Genomic DNA, 15,051 nt, shown 5'->3' with positions numbered 1-15,051 from the left:
CCCGCCAAAACAAAAAACCCAAAAAAACAAAAAAAAAAAAAAACATCAATGAAAAAAAAAAAAAGAATGAGACATGGTTGATTGATGGTAAACGCTAAATGCATCTTAATTATATTATGTGTGAGCATGAGGAAATAATTAAAACTTGAAACCCATGCCTTGCAAATGTTGAGTTATTTTTCTAGTGGATCACATATATATATTATAGGCCTCATGACGCATGAATCACAATAGTGTTACGAATTATTAACTTGATTTGTTACAATCAATAAATTATTAAAACAATTTCAATCATTAGTTTATAGTTATGTCATTCCGTTTGGGTCGTAAATCAAAATCATCTGCTGCTTCTCAAAAACAACTCCAATCATCTGCTGCTCCTCAAAAACAACTCCAATCATCTGCTGCTCCTCAAAAACAACTCCAATCTTCTGCTGCTCCTCAAACACAAGTCCAATCATATGTTGTTCCTCAAACACAAGTCCAAACTTTACTTGGTGATGGAATGCGTAGGATTTTTTCAAATTTCTCATCTTTGTTATAAAGAAGATATATAATCTAAAACTACTTGTATCAACATTCTCTAAAATTATAAAATGTGAAAGAACCTTTTTTGCTTCTGATTTGGCAGTTGCTGATATCTTGCTATGGAGAGACGTGAAATTATCTGCAGCAACAGTTGTTGGACTTTCAACGGTTTGGTTTTTGTTTGAAGTGGTTGGATATAATATTGTTAATCTACTATGTCACGTCCTCATAGCACTTATGCTCATTCTCTTTATTTGGAAATATTTAGCTAAATTTTTCCCGGGGTAAATTATGACTTTATAAAAATCAATATGTGCTATCTCTATTTAATTTAATTTTTTTTTTTGTAACATTTGGAGTTAACATTATTAATGTGTTGCTTTGCAGGAAAGTTCCTGCCATATACTATATTGGAATCACAGACTCCATCTTTAGATTCTTTCATAAACAAATCAATTTGTTGATAAAGAGATGTTATGTCATTTCAATTGGCAACAACCTCAAGCTCTTCTTCATGGTAGTGTGAAATAATACATTTTCAAATATTTTCATCTCTCCAATTTGAGTTAAAAACACTTTTGAAATAAATTTATTTTACATTTTATTTTGACATATCGTACAAATAATATATTTAAAAGAATGAAACGATGTGGTAGAATAATATACTCTATTTATATATTAATGTAAAATATATTTACGCTAATTAGTGTTTATCCTATAAACTAAATATATTTTTTTAAATTAATTTATTTGTTGACTTCAAAGTGATTGAATTTTAGACTATAGTTGCTCTATGGTTGGGGTCTATTATTGCAAAATTCTGCAGCACGGTCAATCTACTATATACCGGTAAGATTCCAACCAAGTTAATTTTACTACTAATTGTGCATTTATTAATTATTAATATGTAACTGCAATATACTATTTTTTTACAGCATTTCTGTGTCTGGTGACACTTCCAATTATCTATGAGAAGTATGGGAAGCATTTAAACTTGAATAAATTCTTCAAATCCTGAAGTTCTCCCTAAAATTCAAAGGAATTTGCGAAACATAGATGATTTTTAGATATTCTTTGTCACACATGAAATAAAATATGTACTACTCTCTTTAATTTGATCTGTTTTTGTCATAAATTGACTACAAGCATATTTGTTTCTTGAATTAAGTATTTAAATAAATAATAATGCTTGTAAAATCTATATTTAGTATGGACGAGTTTGTACTTTGGAGCATATACATAATCGTGGAGTTGTAAAATGAAATGATTTTTTTTTAAAACTAGCAACACTAAAATTAGATGGTTTCTATGTTGTATAATTAATATGATAATCAACATCACACAATTTGTGTATATGAAAATAGTAGATAAATACTTCTTGATGATAACAGTGGTTGTTATCAAAACAACGTCGCTGTGGCATTAAATACTTACCAACAACTTCAAAAGAGACTAATCTCATTTGATATATATATATATATATATATATATATATTTGTTTTGATGTACCAAAAACTCTTATATTGTTTGAGAATTAAGACTATGGATAATTTATAAACACCTTTTAATAAGAACAAAACAAAGAAAATGTATGCATAAAATTTCAAAATGGACGTCAATACCTCATAAGAGCTAGTGCTCACAAAACTCCTTAGCCCCTTATCCTCAATTAAGGGCTAGTGCTCTCATACACCAAAGCATGAAAGTTTACACACAGAACTATAAAGTGAACAATACTTAAAAAATATAACTTTAAGTTGAAAAACTCTTAAATTTGATACCTGTCATTTAAAAAAAAACAATAATTTTCATATTTGAAAAAAAATCTCAAAAAGACAGTCGTTTTTAATTTCTAATGTAATTTTAATTATATTTTTATCAATTGTACTCTAATTAATATTATATGTATCAATCTCATGTTATTATTTTTCATTTACATTTTATAATAAATAGAATATATTTATAGTTAAACTATCATTTACACTCAAATAGTAAAATAATAATTATTTTTATTTTATTTATCATTTTTTAATACGGGAATGTTACCATTATTTTGAGACAAATAATATTTAGCAAAATTGACTGAATAAATAGTTTTGAAAATCTTCAAAAAAACAGTTGCCGCACTATTGTAACCAGAGTTGGACATGGGCCGTGGATGGTGGGAGAATATCCAAATGTATATTCGACCAATAATAATTATAAGCGTGTAAAATATATGATTAATTAGATTATATTAAAAAATTAGATTTTATTGTATTAAAAAAATTAAATTAATTAAATAGTTTATAAATTGAACAAAACATTTAAAATAATTCAATTAATTAAATTTAATTTAAAAATCAGTTTAACAACTTTAAATTTATTTTTTGAAAAATAGTCAAAAAATTTATCTTAAAAATTTCTTTTATCGAGAAAATTTATATTTATTTTTCTTAAAAAATATCAATTTTTTTTTCTTTTCTTGAATCAATCGAAAAAAAATTCTGAAAACATTTTTGCCAAAAGAATTTTGAGATTTTTTTCGAAAAAATAATATAAAAGAATTTATTGGAAAATTTTTTATATCTATTTTTCTCGAAAAAAAAATCAAAATTTTTTTCTGAAAGAATTTTAAAATAATTTTTCCGAAAAATAATTTGAAATCTATTTTAACTAAAATTTATTCAAAATATTAAATTAATTTATTTTTATAAATTAATTTTAAATCAATTCAAAACTATATTGAATTAATTCGAATATAATTTTTAAAAATGGAACTAAATTATTAATTTAATCCAATTCAGTTTAGTTTTTAGGTTATATAACAAGTTACTATGTATTATGGCCAGTAGTGTTTGCTCCCCAAGTACATAATTCTTTTGGCCATTTTCCTTAAAAACAAATTAAAGTACCTAAAAATTTCAGAGTTCCTTTCTTAATATTTGGGTGGGTAGGTTTTATACAATCTCGAAATATCCAACAATTTTGACACAACGAATTAAACTAATCATTTTTCTAATATGCTTTCACTTTCTCATCAGTACCCACTAATTTGATCTCACATTCACTAATCTCCAACAACCCAACATTGGCTCATAAATCAACATTATTTTTTACACATTTATTTGGTAACTGGTACTATTACAATGGTACTAATGATCACTTTCACTTTCACTTTCAGCGGCTGCAAAAAAGACTCATGTTGGAAAAAATAATTGGTGTTGGGGTTGGGATTCCCCACATGTACTCACTCTTTATTATTGTTGTAAAATAGTTAGACATCTTTTATAAGTGTACAAGGCCACGTAAACCCCAACTTTAAGCCATACATTTCATTTTCAATTTGGAATTGCTTGCTTGTAACATCTTCCACCGTTTAATGCTAGATGGAGGAGACATCATTTCGATCATCAAAGTAACTGTCTTTTTCAACATTTGCAACCCAAAAAAAATATGTCTATTTTAACTAGCACTAAATTATAATTTTAATAGTCTTGCTAACAAATGGTTCGGCCTAAGGACCAAACAATTGAAGTTATGGTATAGACATTAAATTTTGGATAAAAAAATTCAATTTAATTATTTTTTGAAGAAAAATGTAATTTAGTTTCTTTTTTATTGGAAAATCTTTCATTCGCCCAGATAAAGGTACTATGAATATATTCATTCAATTTAGTTACTATGAATATATAACATGACAAATTAATTATAGATATTTGTCTAGCTCAATGAATCATGATATCTAGGTTCGAATTTATGTAGGAAGTTTGGTTTTATTTATTAATACAATTAATTTGGCAATCTAAATCTGCAATGCTTAATCCAATAGGGATTTATATAAAATTAATCGATGTTTGATTGATTAATTTTATGATAAAAAAAGAAAAGAATAGAAATACATTCCAATAACAAATGGATCAATTGTGTTTTACTATTTCATCTTTCTTCCATATTGAAATTCGTTTATCAAACCAAAAACCTCTTATTTAATTTATTTCTTCGGACGTTGTTATTTTTTGTCATTGTTAGGCTAGAGATCCTTGTGAAATGACCACAAAAAGTTGAATTATCTTAGTCCAATTGTTAACTCTTTTTAAAATATTTCATCATGTATGTGATAACAGACATTTTACTTATTAGAGTAATTTATTAAAAATATTAATCTCTCATCCTTGCTACATATTTTTTAGTGTGTAGCGTAGTTTCAAATTACAAATTGTGGCGCATGATGCACCCGCAATATTATGGTTGCGGCAATGGTTTCAACTGCATTAGACCACAATTACAATGTGATCATAAATCATAGTAAAAACAGTATCGCAATGTCGCAATGACCACATCGCACTACATTGGTCTCAACAAATTAGGTAGTCATAACACAAATTATAATTTTCTATATTACTTTGTGTTTGCATTTATATTTTTTGAGAATATTTAAAGAATTAATAATATATTATACAAAATTGATAATGAAATTATTATGAATTTTTGCAGATAAAATTGAAGATATGTAAGTTATAATTTAAGTAATAAATTGTAATTTTTATTTTTAAATAATATAACAAAAAAACATACAATTTATGACGGTCAAAAGCTATAAATAAAAGTTGCAAAAAGCCCACAAATTGTATGTTTGTAATTTACAATTTTTTTTATCAGGTGAAGAGGTCGAGATTGCAACAAAAGCAACAAAAAAAAATTATATATATAAAGTAACCATATTGTGAGGAACACCATACGAAAAAAAAAAAAAAAATTTAAAAAGTCCGGTTCAAATTGCCACAAGTCACCATGTTTTTTTAAACAAAATATTCTAGTGATGGTTCTCAACCGCCACAAATCACGAGAATTTAAAAAAAATATTTTAAAATAAAAGAAAAATGAATATTAAAAAAAAGATAGTTGAGATAATATAGAGAGAACGAGGAGAAAGTAATAATAGAGAGAAAGAGCATAGAATAATAATAGAGAAAAGATAGAAGTAATTTAAAAATGAAGTTAGAAGAGAATAATGAAATGTGATATTCATATAATAGATAAGTTATTATAAAAATGTCTAACACAACTTTTGACATCAACATCATATAATTTTACCGTTTTCTATTTTTACCCTTTCAATTTTTGTGTCAAACTATCATTGCCTTAAAGAAAATGAGAGTATAATTTATAGTGGTTATGACAAACACAAATTTGTAGCAGCTACTTAAAGTTGTGGTTGCATACGCCCTCACAAAAGTCAACAATAAATTTTGTAGTAAATTTTGTTAGGTTAGTTACATTAAAAATACTCTATAAAAGTGTATCATACTCTAATTGTATTAATATTTTTTCATATTATCATTTTAAGTTTAATATTTCATTTTAAAACAAACCACATTAAATTACATAAGGCTTACCAAATTGTATATAAGTGGTTGATAGTCTTCACCCTACAAGTCAATTTGTGAGAGTTGTGTAGAGTTCAACCCAAACTTTCATATGGTATTAAAGTCTATCCAAGATCTATCGACTACCTACTATCAAGTCACCGTTATCGGGTCACTCGAGTCACATCCAGATGTCTAGTCCTGGATGTGAGGTGATATGGATTTGAATGTGTCCATATGAGTTGAAGGATTTAATCAAATGACATTTTCAAACAAAATACCAAATAAAATAGAGAAAACAAACAAGAAAATATAGAGAAGAAAAAAAAATGATAGAAATAGCCACACTCCACAAGGGAATGATAATATTAAGGTAGAATCACCACAAGAGTAAGAGACTCTTGATAAGATTCAAGTTTGGTTCAAAAAAAGGACCATAGAGAGCATTTCTCTAATCTCACACAAAGTATTTTCTTTTCTTCCAAAAAGTTCTCTCATGTCTTACATTGTAAATGCATATATAACCTAACACAAAATGACATGGTGTCTAGGTTACACACAACTAATGACATTGTGCATAAGCTACCAAATATTTAGGCACACACAAGTCAACATAATTCCTAATTAAAAGATTTGATTATTACATCCCAAAACTAAAATGAAGTCTTAAAGTACTTGTATGACCAAAAGATTAATATGATGTAGATCAATCTTGTCACAGGTCTTAAGATTAAGAGAATTAACAACTTGTTTCTCCAATTGTTCCTTTAACTTCATAGTATTTCCTTTTAGTTAAGGACCCTTCCACTCTTAGTTTTTGAAACTCATTATCCTTCATGTAAGGTTGGTCCACATCACGAGAGGTGTTAAGATTCTCGAATTAGAAGAGATAAGACCTATCAAAATGTTTATAAATAATTGATAATTCTCACCCTACGATTTTGTGATGGTTGTGTAAAGTCCAACTCAAATTCTAAGAAAATTTGAATAAAAAATCAATTCAATATTTTAAAAAAAAAATTTAAACTGATAAAATATCATAGAGATTTCTTGCTTTGAAAATAATGCAACTTGATTAAAAGTAAAACCATAGGACTAAAACTAATTAGAAATTAATAGGGTAGTTTAACCAAATATTTTCTACAAACGTATTTACATTATAATAAATATAATATATATATTAAGCTAAAATAATTTTATAAACTTTTTCGTTTAGTTTGTACTATTGGACTTGAATTTTCGTAATATTATTGTTGATGGTGACTCTCTTAACGTGGTGGTTCGTGCCTTGAAGCATCCTCTTAGTGACATGTCCTGCTTTGTTGGGGATGGTGGATATTGATTGTCATACTCTTATATCTTTTCTTTATATCATCTCATGCGAAAAAACATCTAATATTGATGCTCATTCTTTGACTAAGTTACATTTAACTTCATATGATTCTTCCATAATGACTGATTTGATCGTCTAAGGAATGAACCCCTACATTGGGAAGGTAGGTCCTAATGCAGGTGAATCGAAATAAGAATATGAATCTCTAATAATGAAAATGGACCAAGGCAAACAATATATTTCAAACTAATTAAAACTCAATAAGATGAAAATGAAATAATCGTTTGATAAAATAAATTGGAAAAACGTACAAAACATATTGTAGTTTACAACTTTTGTTTTGCAAGTAATGTTATAGTTTGATTTGACCATTGATCTAATTAAATTATATCAAGTTATCAACCCATCATTGTGGAGGTGTTAGCTCATCGCTTTCAAGAGGATTAGTTTATTCGGTCAAAAACCAATAATTATTACTCACTTGGTGGGGATTTTTTTAATTGACAAATTAAAGGGATATAGTTATTGGACTCGAATTAAGGAATCATACAACTGAGGATTTTTTTTTTTTTTTTAAGATGGGTATTCAAATTTTTTATATAGGGGTATTCATTTTCTTAATAAAATTATGTTTAGTTTAAAATAGGGAGAAGATAAAGAATTTTTTCCTTATAAACTGAAATTTTTGTTTTTAAGAGTTAAATATATGCTATCTGAAAAAAAGCTAAATATAAATTTATTCACCTAAGTTGAAAAAAAAATATGTTCCTTTGTTCTTAAAAATATTTTAAAGAAAAGAAAATGACAGGTAAATAAACAAAGTCCATAATAAATTGTAAATAAAATATTTTTCGCGGTCTCTTAACTTAATTTTAAGTAATAAGTCATTTATTTTTCTTTTTCTCGACTTGATTATTTATTTAATTTTAAGTAACAATATGATCATTTATGTCTTAATAATGTTTTTTTTTTTTTACATAGACTTCAAAACCCATAAAATTCATAACTCAAATATCCAAATACACTAATATTTTTATCTCCAACAACATCAAATTTGTCAAATAAAGAATAAAAATATGAGTTTATTTGAATATTTTATATAAATTTTTTTGAAATTGATAATGAATTTTATACGTTTTATTTAAACATTTTGACGAATTTTCTGAATAATAATAATAATAATAATTTTGATATTTTAAAATATAAATAATCAAATATTTATTTAAAATTAAATAAATAATGTGAATTGATAAAAAAAAATAATAAAATTGTTATCTGAAGTTAAAGTTAAAGAATCTGAGAAAATATTTTTCTTAAATTGTATAAATCTAGCTTGCATGTTGTAATATGACCAATAATATGGCGCACAAGAGTTAGGGCAGCGAGGAGTAATGTCGCATCAATAATGATTACAATTTTACAAATTAGTGAGTGAGTGTGTGATAGCAATTATATAGTAACTATCAAAGCATCCAAGTCAAGCTAAAGACATTGGCCACAGCACACAATCACTCAACATCAATAAGCAACTTGAGATATTTTAGAATAATGATGATAGCCTGATTATGTTCTTATTAAACTCTTTTAAATTTTAATTACCTAAATTTGTCAAATAAAGAATAAAAATATGAGTTTATTTGAATATTTTATATAAATTTTTTTGAAATTGATAATGAATTTTATACGTTTTATTTAAACATTTTGACGAATTTTCTGAATAATAATAATAATAATAATTTTGATATTTTAAAATATAAATAATCAAATATTTATTTAAAATTAAATAAATAATGTGAATTGATAAAAAAAAATAATAAAATTGTTATCTGAAGTTAAAGTTAAAGAATCTGAGAAAATATTTTTCTTAAATTGTATAAATCTAGCTTGCATGTTGTAATATGACCAATAATATGGCGCACAAGAGTTAGGGCAGCGAGGAGTAATGTCGCATCAATAATGATTACAATTTTACAAATTAGTGAGTGAGTGTGTGATAGCAATTATATAGTAACTATCAAAGCATCCAAGTCAAGCTAAAGACATTGGCCACAGCACACAATCACTCAACATCAATAAGCAACTTGAGATATTTTAGAATAATGATGATAGCCTGATTATGTTCTTATTAAACTCTTTTAAATTTTAATTACCTAAAGCTAAGTAGTATTCCAAACATTTGAGATAATGAAACGTGAAATTATTTTTTCTGGACAATAAAAAGCATTTAGTTAATCTTCTTGTTTTTTTTTTAATCGTCTATTTAACATATTCTGAAGGTGTAGGCAACATGACTCAAAGCTTTTATTAAATTTATCATAATGTAACGGAAGCATGGAAGTATTGATTATTCATCAACGACAAGCCTTTCATTTTTTCTTTTTACAACGATAAACCATGTCTCATGAGTTTCATGCTATACAAGATTTAAAAAAAATATTCCCTATCTCTGTAACTTTTGTTACACTTTATTTAGATTGTATGCTAGTTGATGACTTGATGTCTTAGTGTTTTCCTGTTTTATGTCTAAGTTTTGTATTTTTCCTTTGTTATTAACTATTCTTAAAAGTATTTTTTATTGTCAGGATTTAGAGAGATGAGATTTGACATTGCTCTTTTAAATTTGTGTTGTTTTTTTTTCAATTTATTTAACTTAACTTTTAGAGCCGCCTTTAATTTCTATAAGAAAATTGCTCCAACAAGGTTTATTAAACATTGACTTTTTTTAATAGAAATAGTAATAACTTTATTTATTTTTTAGATATAAAATATTATAATTAAATGCCAACTGGTGTATTTTATTTATATTTATGAATCCCTTTTCTTTTTTATTTGTATACTTGAAATCAATATTTTTTAGTATGTCTAAAGCCACTGTTTACTAGCTTGGGCCGTAGCCAACCCTAACATATATTATATACTCAATACGTTTTAAAATAATTGAGTAATTTATTTTTTTCACACATATTAAAAAAGTGTGTAAAATAAAATTTTATTTTATTAGCTATTGATATACTATTAATATTATAAATATATAGTGAAAGATATTATTTTTTATAAATAAATCAATTATTTTTAAGACGAAAAGAGTAACATTTTAAATATTATTAGTTATTACGTCACTAATTTTGTTGGCATGGAGGCCATTATATTATTTTTAATGAAAATTGAAATTTATTAACATGCAATTAAACTTCAATTGTTATTTATTGTAATTAATTTTTTCATCAATTGTTTGTATCGGAGTAGTTAAAGTCGAGACAAAAGATAAATTAATAAATTAAATTAAAAAAAATTAATTGAAACACACATCGATCTAATCCTTAAATTTTATAAATTGATAGATATATCTAAAAAAAATTAATAGATCCAAAAAATGAGATTTGTATATAAATATTCTTTTTTTAAAAAAAACTTTTCCTAATTGTCCTACTTTAAAACTTATTTCTTCAAATGTCTTTTTTTTTTTTTTAATAGAAGGTTGTTCTTTGGGGAAACGACCACTTGAATACCAAATTTTTTAAATTCAATAGGAGATCGTTTTCTGGGGAAGTGATCTCTAACTGAGTAATTTTTTTTGTTATATTTTAATATTTGTTTATTATTATAGTTATTAATTTAATTATTTAAAAAATAAAAATGCTAATAATAAATTAAAATAAAATATATTACTCTAATAATAAAAAAAAATTGTTTTAATTTATTATTAGTATACAATATATTACCTGATTTTATCTTATATATTAAAAAAATTGATTTGCGTGATTAGTAATGTGGCAAAATATATATATCAAAATTAATGCGGTTGAATAAATGTGACAAAATAAATAAGGTAATGCAGATTCAATTTACCAATCACACAAATCAATTTTTTTGATATTATATGAATTTGTAAATTAATGAAAAAATTAATCAATTTACGAAATCATATTTAATGAGAAAATTAATTTTAGTAATTTGTGATTAATTATTAATTTTACCATTAAATAAAAAATTTAATCAATTATACAATTTGATAACGAATTGATTAATCGTAAATTATCTAATTTAGTAAGTAGTAAATTTAGTAAATATTAAATTAATTTTAACAAATTGATAGTTGGTGCATTTAGATATTGTGATATTTGGAATCAAGAATGAGCTAATGCCTAATAGATTAAAGAAGAAGGTCCCATCAGAGGCACAATCCACCTGACACTTGTTGCAATCTCATTGAGCAACACTGCGCGTAACCCAACAGCCAACTCTTATGTCATGCTTATTTAACATTATCACTCCTTAATCTTGTCTGAAACACACTTTTTAAAATTAACTTCATGAGTTAGATTTCCATTAAAAACCAGACACACACGCACAAAAGACACGCACTCTCACAACAGAAGAATCATCACGATGGAAAGTATCCCGGAAGTGTGCTACACGCGCTACTATATTTAGAACCTCTTTATTATTAGTGGTGGTGACAGCACACAATACTTAAGGGTAAGTTAATCCCTAATTAAAGAAAACACAAACCATGGTTAAGGAAGTTGGTTGAGGTTACTGTGGGTTGGTAATATTGTGATGAGTGAGAGAGTGAGAGTGAGAGTGTGTTATTGGAGAGAAAAAATGAAGTTGTTTTGTTTGTATAAAGACATGCTATTTGTCGTTGATTGGGTGTAAAGAATATCATCACTATGAAGTGTATGCAAATACCCTTTCTGTTTTTGTAGACAAAAAGTAAAAGAAAAGTTATTCTTAGTTGACACCATTCATCACTAAGCTGAGTGTTTGTGTGTCATTTTGACGCAGAAAGAAGAATCTTTAGTGTCTCTCTCATTTCCTAACTAACCATTCATTCAATTCAAGGGTAGGAAATGCACACCTTCTGCTTCATTTAACTTGTAAATACTTTCTTCCTTTCTTCTTCCTTTTCTTCATTCAATTCTCACTGTTATTAATCTACAATATTTTCTCAATTTGTTATTATTTCCGGTAGGTAGTATTATTAATTCTATTACTAGATTTTAATTATCTATCTGAGATTTTCTCAAATTGTTGCATGGTTTCTTCTAAATATAGTTTTTCAAATGGTCAAAGTTTTTAAATTCAAGTCAAATCCAGCTGAAATGGGTCTCTACTGTGAGATTTTCCATTCACCTATCTACCCCTTTTGGCTCTACCTTAACTACCATGTGTCAAAGTTGAATCTTTTCAAATACTGATGCAACCTATCAAACTTTTGTATAGATCTTTCTTGTTATGTAGCATTGTGTGGTATTGTTTTATCTGTTTTCAGATTTCTGAAATTTTAGTTTTGTTATTGTTGTTTGTAGGACTGTGAGCAATCAATATAAGCCTGCTTGAAGCAGAAAAATGGTTTCAAGGTCATATTCCAATTTGTTAGATCTTACTTCATGTGGCTCACCTTGTTTCAGTCGTGAGAAGAAAAGGCTTCCTAGAGTGGCAACTGTTGCTGGAGTACTGTCTGAATTAGATGATGAAACCAGTAACAGTGTTGGTTCTGATGCTCCCTCTTCTATTTCTCAAGAGAGGATGATTATTGTTGGTAACCAGCTTCCATTAAAGGCACAAAGAAAAGAGAATAATGGTATGTGGGAATTCACCTGGGATGAGGACTCACTTCTTTTACAGCTGAAAGATGGTCTTGGTGATGATGTTGAAACAATTTATATTGGTTGTCTTAAAGAAGAAATTGATCCGAGTGAACAAGATGATGTTGCTCAGTACTTGCTTGACAATTTCAAATGTGTGCCAACATTTCTTCCACCTGAACTTTTCACTAAATTCTATCATGGTTTTTGTAAACAACATCTATGGCCTTTGTTTCACTATATGCTTCCGCTTTCGCCTGATCTTGGTGGTCGATTCGATCGATCCCTTTGGCAGGCTTATGTTTCTGTCAACAAGATATTTGCAGATAAAGTTATGGAAGTCATTAGTCCTGATGATGACTTTGTTTGGGTTCATGATTACCACTTGATGGTTCTTCCAACATTTTTGAGAAAGAGGTTTAATAGGGCTAGGCTAGGATTCTTCCTCCATAGTCCTTTTCCTTCTTCTGAGATATACCGAACACTTCCGGTTAGGGACGAACTTCTTAGAGCTCTTCTGAATTCTGACCTTATAGGGTTTCATACTTTTGACTATGCTAGGCATTTCCTCTCGTGTTGTAGTAGAATGCTAGGGATTGCTTATCAATCAAAACGAGGCTATATCGGTCTCGAGTACTATGGAAGAACCGTTAGCATTAAGATTCTTCCTGTTGGTATTCATATAGGTCAGCTTGAATCAGTCATGAATCTTCCTGAGACAGAAACCAAGGTTGCTGAGTTAAGAAACAAGTTCAAAGGTCAAACTGTGATGCTTGGTGTGGATGACATGGATATCTTCAAAGGAATCAGCTTAAAACTATTGGCCATGGAACAGTTGCTTCTACAACATGCTGATAAGAGGGGAAAAGTTGTTCTGGTACAAATTGCGAACCCTGCTAGAGGTCGCGGAAAGGACGTTCAAGAAGTGCAGTGTGAAACTTATGCAACTGTGAAAAGGGTTAATGACACATTTGGTAGGCCTGGATACACACCTGTGATATTGATCGATACGCCACTTCAGAGTTACGAGCGAATCGCTTATTACGCAGTTGCAGAATGTTGTCTTGTTACAGCAGTGAGAGATGGAATGAACCTTATACCCTATGAGTATATCATTTGTAGACAAGGGAATGAGAAGATAGATGAGATTTTAGGAATAAACTCAACTATCCAAAAGAAGAGCATGCTAGTGGTTTCTGAGTTCATCGGGTGCTCCCCATCCTTAAGCGGCGCAATTCGGGTGAATCCATGGAATATTGATGCTGTTGCCGAAGCTATGGATTCTGCCTTAATGGTACCAGAGTCTGAAAAACAAATGAGGCATGAGAAGCATTATAGGTACGTTAGTACACATGATGTTGCATATTGGGCTCGTAGCTTCTTGCAGGATCTTGAAAGGGCTTGTAGGGATCATCTGAGGAGAAGATGTTGGGGAATTGGTTTTGGTTTAGGATTTCGAGTAATCGCTTTGGATCCAAACTTTAGAAAGCTGTCTGTGGAACATATTGTTTCGGCTTATAAGAGGACGAAGCACCGAGCAATTCTTTTGGATTATGATAGTACAATGGTGCAGCCTGGATCAATTAGTACAACACCTAATGCTGAAGCTGTTTCCATCTTGAACAGCTTGTGCAGTGACACCAAGAATTGTGTTTTCATTGTTAGTGGAAAGGAGAGAAAGACTCTTACTGAATGGTTTTCTTCTTGTGAAAAGCTTGGACTTGCTGCAGAGCACGGCTATTTTGTGAAGTATGTTTCTTTTTCCTTATGTTATGCTACTTATGCATGTGTTAAGGACTACGAGAGCTTGCTTAGGTAGTTAAACTGAAGAAGTTTAATTTATCATTATCACTTTTTTTGCAGGACAAGTCATACTGCAGAATGGGAAGCTTGTGTTTCTGTGCCTGATTTTGACTGGAAACAGATTGCTGAGCCAGTTATGCAGTTATATTCAGAAACTACTGATGGTTCTAACATAGAGGCCAAAGAGAGTGCTCTTGTTTGGAATTATGAGTTTGCAGACCGAGATTTCGGTTCATGTCAAGCTAAGGAGCTTCTTGATCATCTGGAAAGTGTTCTCTCCAATGAGCCTGTTTCAGTTAAAAGTGGCCCAAACATTGTTGAAGTTAAACCTCAGGTCAGTAATGAATAGCTGTCTTTTTGCTTTTAAATTTATTTTGAGCTCAGTTATATTTAGTTGAAGTAGTTTGTAAATGAAGCACAGACACAGATACAGCCGCCAAACACGACG

General features: G+C 28.3%; 1 protein-coding gene and 1 long non-coding RNA gene across 4 annotated transcripts in view; both read left to right on the top strand.

The window, feature by feature from the left end:
* Positions 1-1,231: 1,231 nt before the first annotated feature.
* Positions 1,232-1,673, top strand: LOC101504262 (uncharacterized). The gene is made up of 2 exons (XR_012162686.1): positions 1,232-1,377; positions 1,464-1,673. It is a non-coding gene; the product is annotated as an uncharacterized lncRNA (long non-coding RNA).
* A 10,049-nt stretch (positions 1,674-11,722) lies between these two features.
* The window catches only part of LOC101513046 (alpha,alpha-trehalose-phosphate synthase [UDP-forming] 5), a 4,171-nt gene continuing 842 nt past the window's right edge, over positions 11,723-15,051 (top strand). Inside the window, exons 1-3 of one of the 3 annotated variants that reach the window (XM_004496994.4) lie at positions 11,723-12,055; positions 12,522-14,549; positions 14,664-14,937. In XM_004496994.4, the coding sequence (XP_004497051.1) occupies positions 12,562-14,549; positions 14,664-14,937 (2,262 nt within the window). In that variant the 5' untranslated portion in view covers positions 11,723-12,055; positions 12,522-12,561. Of the gene's footprint in view, positions 12,181-12,521; positions 14,550-14,663; positions 14,938-15,051 lie in introns of all 3 variants that reach the window. The other 2 variants (XM_004496993.4, XM_004496995.4) reach the window with 2 other exon arrangements.

Source organism: Cicer arietinum, chromosome 4 (assembly GCF_000331145.2).
Source record: "Cicer arietinum cultivar CDC Frontier isolate Library 1 chromosome 4, Cicar.CDCFrontier_v2.0, whole genome shotgun sequence".
NCBI lineage: Eukaryota > Viridiplantae > Streptophyta > Magnoliopsida > Fabales > Fabaceae > Cicer > Cicer arietinum.
Note: the sequence above shows the minus strand (reverse complement) of the source record. Positions and strands in the feature narration are given on the sequence as shown.